At 32.4% G+C, this 8,834-nt stretch overlaps 1 protein-coding gene across 1 annotated transcript; it reads right to left on the bottom strand.

The window, feature by feature from the left end:
* On the bottom strand, positions 798-7,608 carry LOC109359322 (probable LRR receptor-like serine/threonine-protein kinase At1g67720). Its single transcript, XM_019603942.1, has 15 exons — positions 7,428-7,608; positions 5,690-6,221; positions 4,748-5,253; positions 4,468-4,600; positions 4,246-4,317; positions 4,079-4,147; positions 3,934-4,005; positions 3,652-3,717; positions 3,222-3,379; positions 2,896-3,137; positions 2,557-2,683; positions 2,413-2,481; positions 1,942-2,128; positions 1,660-1,795; positions 798-1,336 (listed from the first exon to the last, which is right to left on the bottom strand). Exons 1-15 carry the CDS (start codon positions 7,510-7,512, stop codon positions 1,013-1,015), a joined length of 2,778 nt encoding a protein of 925 aa, XP_019459487.1. The 5' UTR covers positions 7,513-7,608; the 3' UTR covers positions 798-1,012.

Below are 8,834 nucleotides of genomic sequence, written 5' to 3'. Positions count from 1 at the left end.
TGTTGCATATACTTTTTGTTATTTTATGGCTTCTTGTTTGTCTATATGTATGTAGCATTTAAAATTTTATTATGTAAAGAGTATATGGTGATAATACAGATAAATACTTTTTTAAAAAACAAACACAATTGGTCACAATCACTTTGACTTACAAGTTGGGTGTGATTGTAGATACACCATATCACTTCGTTAACTAAGAGACCATATGTACGAGAAACATTCAATATAACACATCATTTACTTCTTTTTTAAGAAACGTAATTTCCTAGGATGTTAGTATAATTGTTGACAAAGAGTATATTTAACATTGAATTTTAACTTGTTCTATATCAATAATCTAGTAGAGGACTAATGTAATTTGATGTAATCATTATCAAAACTCCATATGCAAGAGAAAAAAAATTAAAATAGTCTATCGCCTTAGATTTTAATAGTGTAAATGCACTTCCATCAATTATATTCTTGTTGTATTAGCCACTTGTTCAAATAGATAATATAGCACTACATATAAAAAATAGAGTATAATATATATATATGTCATCAGTATAAAGATTTATATTCATTTGAATTACATTTTTGAAGAATCAATGACAATTAAATATAAACGAGGGATGATATTGTGATAATGTATGAAGAGTCAACTACATCATTTATCATTGATTTGCACCACACTTTTCTTTCCATTATCGTAGTGGAGTCCTGCTCAAATTTGGTTGTATTTTTTCTACATTATTTTTTCTTCTAAAATAATTCCATGCATCCAAGGCACCAACACATTCTGAAATTGCCATATTAATGCTGCCATTTTCAACTAAGCAAAAACAAATTGAAAACTAGTTCAGTGGGCCAATCTACAAGTCATATATGCAAAGCAAAAACCTACACAATGTGCCATCCAATATTTTGTTTCAATGTTACTTCACCAAATATGAACAAGGGCTGCACATTAAAAAATAATAACAATGATAAAAGGAAAGAGAATTAAATAAATGTGCTAGTTTACAAGAAAGATCTATCTTGCACTAGGCAGTGTAATGGATTCATCAATTGACAAAAAGTTATCAGCTGCACCAAGATCCGTAGAACTCGTTTTGATTGAAGAATGCATAGAATTTCTTGACAACTCATCCGAAGTTCGTCTTGACTGTTTCTCAATGCTGATTGTATCTTGGATATCCTTGACAACTTCTGACATCGATGGCCGCAAGTGCCCGTGAGGTTGAACACACATCAATGCTTTCTCTGCTATTTTCCACATTGACTGCAGGTCGTAGTTGTTTCGTAGCGCGGGATCGATAATACCTTGTATATCTCCACTCTCAATGTGTAATTTTGCCTGTGAAACAATTGATGCATGCAATGAAAACATAGCTTACGTATATGTAATTCAACACTATGAAAATCTGTATAGTTCACATGCATAGAATCATTTAATATGCAACAATGAAACAAAACAGATAAAATAATCATTTATCCTCTCTTACAACTTTGTAATGTTAAAAGTGCATTTCTAGTGCAAGTGACTATAATTTTTCCCAATGTTGTAAAATTAAATACTGCACAAATCAATTGAGAAAAAATGTAAAGGAATTTATAATTATACACTTCATTTATGCTCCTAAATTTCTTGTTTGCAATTGCAGAGAAATCAAAACTCACCCACTGGACTATGTTTCGGCAATTAACACCAAAGCTCTCATTTGATATTGCTTCTTGACCAGATATGAGTTCGAGAAGAATTACGCCAAAACTATAAACATCACTTTTGTCAGTCAGCTGTTGAGAAATATAGTACCTGTTAGGGAAAGTTAAAATGTTAAGCTTCGAGATTGGTAACAAAATATAAGAGATAGTAAACCTTGCTAATCAACTCAAGTAAGGACCATTTTGCTTCATCCCGGGCAAACATGCAAATTCATGGAGAATAGATAAAGGACTTACTCAGGATCTAGATATCCTACTGTCCCCCGAACTATGCTTGAAACATGAGAGACTCCTTCAACAGCAATTTTTGAAAGGCCAAAATCCGAAACCTTGGCTCTCATGTGTCTGTCAAGAAGAATGTTGCTGCTTTTTACGTCTCTATGGATAACTGCGGGAACACAGCCTGTGTGAAGATATTCAATGCCTGAACAATCAGAAAAACACAATAGTTTAATACTACATGATCTATATTGTAAGGAAATGACTATCCGGTAAGAAAATTAGAGGGGGGAAATTTAATTTTGATGCATGGTCAGTGCACCATCAACAAATCAAACGCGATCATATCCGTGACTTTTGAGATAAGTATTACAAGAGTCAACTGTTTTTAATGACGTGACAATGTATAATTAGATGACAGCAGATCATCAAAATTAAATCCAAAAATACTAATGTTATCATCTTAAATGATACATTAGTGTTATTAACCTTTGGCAGCATCTTCTGCAACCTCGAGGCGCTTAATCCAATTAATACTCCGTCCATGTGTTAATGGGCCTACAAGAAGTTGGGCATAACATAGTTGAGAATGTGGACTTCTGCACATTATGGATTTAAATCATGTCGGCTTACAGTAAAGATGTTCCTTGAGAGTTCCATTGTGCATGAACTCATAAATAAGCATGCAATTTCCTTCTTCCCGGCAATAACCAAGAAGCTGTACCAAGTTTCTGTGATGTATTCTTGAAAGAAGACTCACCTGAATCAAACAAAAATATGACCATAATATGAATATCTATTCAATGCAAAATTAATTAAGTAAGAACTAGACTCTCACCCCGGCAATGTGAACTTAATTTAGTTTTTCCCCTGTCATGCTTAATTAATAAACAAAATGTGGAGTGAAAGAGAAGTAAACAAGGTGACACAACGACGAAAAAACCGTAGACAAGTTTATGAAACACAATTCACCTCATTGGAGAACTCTCGTTTGCCTTGATAGGAATTACTGGTTAGAACTTTAACTGCTATCTCTTTTCCATCATCCAGTTTCCCATAGTAAACAACTCCAAAGCCTCCGGAACCAACCTTTTTCTCAAAGTTATTTGTCGAGATTTTAATTTCGGCATAACTGAAGCATTGAGCACCTTCAACAGGACCATCATCATTATTGGAAGAAACCGTACTTTGAGAAGGGTGAGAAACACGGTGGTCTACAAAGAACATAAACAAATAAATCACATTATACCATCTTATATCTGAAAGAAACAATACATCATTTTGATATAGATTCCTACCCTTCACATTGTATTTTTTCTTTCCTTTACGGGTAACCAAGAAAGATATAATAGTAACCAAAAGTAGAATGGGAGCCCCAACCGCTGAACCAATAATAATCGCTTCAATGTCGCTCCCTTTTCTGCTTCCTTTATGAAGATTAATGTTTCCGGTGTAGCTGTTGAGGACCAAAATAAAAGTAGTGGTTACCATTTTAAATATAGTGATTAATGTTTCCTTTTTTGGTACATTACATAAGCATATGCAAATATTAAATCTTGAAGACAATAATTGAATAGAACAGGACATGTAACATAGTAAAAGCCACTGCCATATCTCATGCACATATTTATCAATTCTCCTAAATACAATATACCAATAATTTCCTCCAGCTTTGCAATCTGTAATACTGCATTATGTATAACTTTAACAAGTAAAAATAGTACTAACTTCAAAACCAAATTGTTGTTGTGACCAGACAGTATTCTTCCAGATAACATATTATTCTGCACACACCTGCAACCAATGTAAGTGTTATCTAAATTGAACCAAAATAAAATGAGCATGAAGCTTAATATCTCGAATGCTATCTAAGCATGGTTGAGCCATTAAGGGAAAGATACTCATCTTAGTCGGATATCCGAATGTATTGCTATGCTTATAAATAGATGTAGAAAATTACAAATTTTCAATTTGATCAAATAACTGATATATAAGTTCCAGATAGCTTACAGTTCCCTCAAATGTGGAAGCTTCATCAAAGTGGCTGGAAGTGAACCTGTCAACTGATTGTTCTCAAGATGACTGAAAGAGAAAAAAGTTGTATTAGCTTAAAACTAATGAAGCATGAATAAGCGAAGAATTTATCAGCAATTACATGATCGTTAAGTCCGGGCATCTACTAAAATCTGGTATAGGTCCTGTCAACATATTTCCATCAAGCCATCTGCATTCATGAATTAAGTCATGCCACCAACCATGATATAAGTTTGAGACACCAATAGCATCGTTGCAGTAAAATCCAAAAATCAATATAAAACTTACAGTTCAACCAGACCAGTCAATTTGGTGATGCCCAAAGGAATATTGCCTGTCAAGTTTTTACTAGACAAGAAACTGCATCACCAGGAACACAGCAACTGTTATCAGATAACCGGAACTTTTCTTTTCATACAGTAATTGGACATTCTTTATTAGAATCTTTTTCTTTTTTGGGGGAGAGGGAGGAAAATGAATCTGCATATTAGTCTAAAAGTTAAATCTTACATTGAAACTATTCTTGGCCGCGGATCTAAACTACAGCGAACCCATGACCATGGAACTGGTAGACAAGGGTCACCCCCTTCGTTTGCCAATTCTGCTGAAGTGTACTGTGAAAGTACACTAGACATAGCATCACCTGCAAATAATAAAAAACAAGTACTAAATAGATCGTGAAGCTTCAAGAAAGAATTAACCGATAACATGTTGTTTTGGAATAGACAAACTTATTAAATAATCACTCTACTTGCAACTTAACCTTACAACATATCATATAGTAACTTACCATCAAGAGAGCCATCATTTTTCTCCAGATACTTGTTTAACTCCATGGCATTTATAAGAGGCCCCCTGGATGAATCAGATGTCTTTCCGAGTTTAAAGGATAGCACAAAGGGTAGGGATATATTGGTGACTCCTGGTTCATAAAGGCGATATTTTCCTCGAGCATTTTCTTCAATATTTAACACAAGCTTGCTGAGATCAGGCTGACCGGGAAGTACTAGCCTAAATTTTCTGGATTCATCTTCAGCCAAATCTTCAATCTCTGCCAAATAGATGACTGCCCAACCAAAACCAGGAAAATTTTCCAAGTCCAACCGGTAAGTTAGAGATCCATTCGTACCAACTACAGCTGTCTGCATTACTTTCACTGGTGGTATTTCATTTCTGTTAACATCAATTGATACATTGGTGGAAATTTTCTGAGTTCCGGTAGCAACATCAACAAGATAGTTTGCTTTCTTTGAAGAATCTGACTCCCAAATTCTATCAAATGGGTCATCAGGATACCTAGTATGGTAGAAAAGTACACTTCATAAGTGAAAAGAAACTGCTCCAAAACCACAAGAACAAACACTAACTACACAAATTCATCCTTAGAGATATAATCCATGAAGGAGTTCTTTGTTATGAAGAAAGTACTAAAAATTTGATATTGGTGATTTATGATTTATCTAGCGAACACAACAGCAAAATCTACATACAAGATGTTTATATGCATGTGTTTGTCTGTGTATAAAGCACACACACCCAAAGAGTATCATAATTTGCCAAATTGAATAGATCCCTGACATCAGGATTCAGGAATAGGTATTTTTATCTGATTTTAGTCCAGTGATTGCATAATACTGCACATATATTGTGATATAGTTGAGAGAAAAAAGTACGTAGAATATTGATTTGAACAAAGGCATATTATGAAGCAACAAAAAAATTGGTTTAATACCTGATTGGAGCATTGCTTTGTGCACCAAAATTTATCCTTGCTGAGACACTAAGATAATAGTCATTCTCAAAGTCTGTATAGTAAACTGAACCATTAAATTGCCGGAGTTCGAGCGTAGATATGAATGGCGTCCCAGTTGTTGCATTTGATAAACACACATTAATTGTAGGACTTGTAACCAAAAATATCAGCTCTATCGTTTCTATAGTGTTAGCATCTGATATAACAATAGTAGACCAATGAGTAGCCCCAACAGAAATGTCGAATTTTGGATACACATTGTTGTTATCAAAGTTCCCGTACAAGAACGTTGCCCTCAGCAGGTACCTTGTCCTACTGGCAACATCAAGCGTGTAGCAGTATTTCCTGGAATCGGCAGGGAAATGTCGCAGTGTCGTGTATTGCTTCCGTGTCTCATTGGCAACTGATATAGTGCTTATTTCTCCATAAGTAAATTTATCATCAGGAGTCCATTTAAGACCAATTTCATCAGTGAAATTTACATTCCCCCCACAGTCCAAACTTACAAAACCTGCTTAACATGGCATATTTTGTAACATAGACGAAGTGAATTAGTTTCATAATCAATTCTAAGCTCTAAAAATCATGCTTTATGAAGTCAAATAGCGTAAATATTATATACATAATCCAGAAGATTAAATTTTTTTGAGAAAATTAAAATAGTTGAGAATTGAGACAAATGAAAAAGCTTATAAAACAGTGATACTTTAAGAGGTTTGGAAAACAATGATAGCACCATCATAAAACATGATCATTAATAATTATAGCTGGCCATTATACATGTCAAGAACCAAATAATCCCCATACAAGAAAGATTGCTTATCATGTTAATCAGTGTTTTAGTTTTGATATACCTTTAATCAATATTAATTAAGTTATATATATCTTGCCATTGTAATTTAACACCTCTAGAAACATGATTTATGAAGTTCAATCACACATTTAAAGTAAAACAAATATGATGTGAGATTGAAATTTTAAGGGAAAACATTTACTGTCCATAGGTTGTGTCAACAACTCTACGTCATGGATTCTAATAGGTCAAGAAACATAATCTCATTATTACTAATAAATTGATATTAAAACCAATCGACCAATCAAATCCATGACATTCTTGTGACACACTTTGTGAGAAAGGAGATATTATCCAATCTTAAGCTTAGTATAGGACTATAGCAGTTAAATTATGCAGCCATTCTTTACCAATAGTAAATAATATAAGCCATCCAACTAAATCTGAAAATAGATGAATCAAAAACATTAAAGCTAGACCATAGTCTTGTATTGTTCTATGTATGGATTGTGCAGCAGGATTTCCATGCTAAATTACACTCAGCTTATGTAATTGAATCAGGGTGGTAAATAAATTCAAATAACACCACATCATTTGAAGGAATAAATATACACACAACAAAACTTAATCTTTATAACAGAAAGATAAATTAAGTGCCAAGTGCTTTTTCAAGATTCAAATTACCACCCAAAGTAAATAATGCCATAGGGCACAACATGGTCACACACAAAAAGTAGCAAAATTATCAAACTCTGAAAAAACCAATGCCAAAGAACAGAATTCACATAGCAATGACATACCCAAAAACAAAGGCATTATTTTGAATGCAGAAAACGGCGGTAGAGCAGAAAAAGACTCAAACTTTATAGAAACTAAGTTAATAGAAGAAAAGGGTGTTAACAATAAAAAGAGAAGAACAAGTACCTGACATTTGAGCAAAAGAAAAAGGGAAGAGGAGTAGAAGAATGGGTGAGAGGGAGAAGAAGATGAAGAGTAGCTTAATCTCCATTATTCTTCAATGTTAAGCTTTCTAGAGAAAACAAGAAACCATAAAAATGGCGAAAGTAACTCTGAACTGAACAGAGAAAGCGACTACAAAGTAGTACTATAATTGAAGTTTGAGTGATACATGGTAAATAAATAATGGATTTTATTAAAAGCAGCTTTGTAGATAGTTTTGATAATGACAAGATTAAAAAGATATAGTTAGTTTTTCAATAAAGTTATCCTCTTATAAAATTTTATCTTCAGTGGTTGATTTAAAAAAACACACAATTAAATGATGAAACATACAAATATACCTACTTGTAATATATAAAAATTTACAAGATATTGTAGTGGTTTTAAAATGATAAAATAATAAAGAAATTCGATCAGTAAAGTGAGAGAATTTCAGATATTGCATGTTCTGGACCTGTGGCTATACGACAGAATGTCTTCTGTGGGGTCCATAAAGAGATTATTTATGAGAGGAAACATGGTATCAAATACCTTATGGACACATTTAATATGTCAATATATAATCAGATGTCTAATTCATTTGATAATTAATTATAGTATGTATGCATAAACATATTTATTTATAGTTAATATATCAATAATAATTCAATATGAATAATGAATGATATAATAACAATATATAAAACTCATATATTGTTGATATCTATATAGTTTAGAGATTAAATCCTTTTAAAAAAAGTGAGATAAAGTAACTGACTTTAAAATTTAAACAAGTCATATCTACCCAGCCAAAAAACAAGTCTTATCTCAATCTTTTTATATATATATATTTCGCCTACATACTCTCACTCTTTCACGCTAATAATTTGTTGAGATATTAACTGTTGCACTTTTGAATTTCATCTTTTATGATGGTGCAATCATGAGTCATTACAAAAGTGTATAATAATGTGGAAATTAACAAAGATTACCAAGAATATATCTCATTTATTTTGAATTATTTATTTACCAGGTTTATCTATTCATAAATTTTATTTATTCTATTGGTTTAATATTATTCTATCATATGTTTTTTAATTGACCGAGAATGTACTTTTTAAATGTTCTTATTTTATTATGTTTCCTAATTTGTGTTTATCTATTTATAAATGGTTTTCATGGTTCGAGAGATTCTAGGAATATTTATCAAATCAAATTGTTATGCATTGCTCCTATGCTTCCTTGATCCTCGTGAGTCTTATTCTCCAGTCACTTTTTTTCAATTTTTATAAAGGAATAGATGCTACTTTGAAATTAAAAACAACTGATAATAGTATTTGTTAATTATTTATTTATTTATTTATTATTTAATCAATTAATCTAAATAATATT

The sequence above is a fragment of the Lupinus angustifolius genome, chromosome LG11 (genome assembly GCF_001865875.1).
Source record: "Lupinus angustifolius cultivar Tanjil chromosome LG11, LupAngTanjil_v1.0, whole genome shotgun sequence".
Lineage (NCBI taxonomy): Eukaryota > Viridiplantae > Streptophyta > Magnoliopsida > Fabales > Fabaceae > Lupinus > Lupinus angustifolius.
The sequence above is the reverse complement of the archived record's forward strand: the minus strand, read 5'-3'. Positions and strand labels throughout refer to the sequence as shown.

Coding starts and splice junctions, on each gene's coding strand:
- LOC109359322 (XM_019603942.1), bottom strand. CDS start 7,512: ATGGAGATTAAGCTACTCTTCATCTTCTTCTCCCTCTCACCCATTCTT. Junction 3,380..3,651: donor AACAACAATTTGGTTTTGAA/GTTAGTACTATT, acceptor GGTCCTCAACAG/CTACACCGGAAACATTAATC. Junction 2,482..2,556: donor TCTCAAGGAACATCTTTACT/GTAAGCCGACAT, acceptor AACTTCTTGTAG/GCCCATTAACACATGGACGG.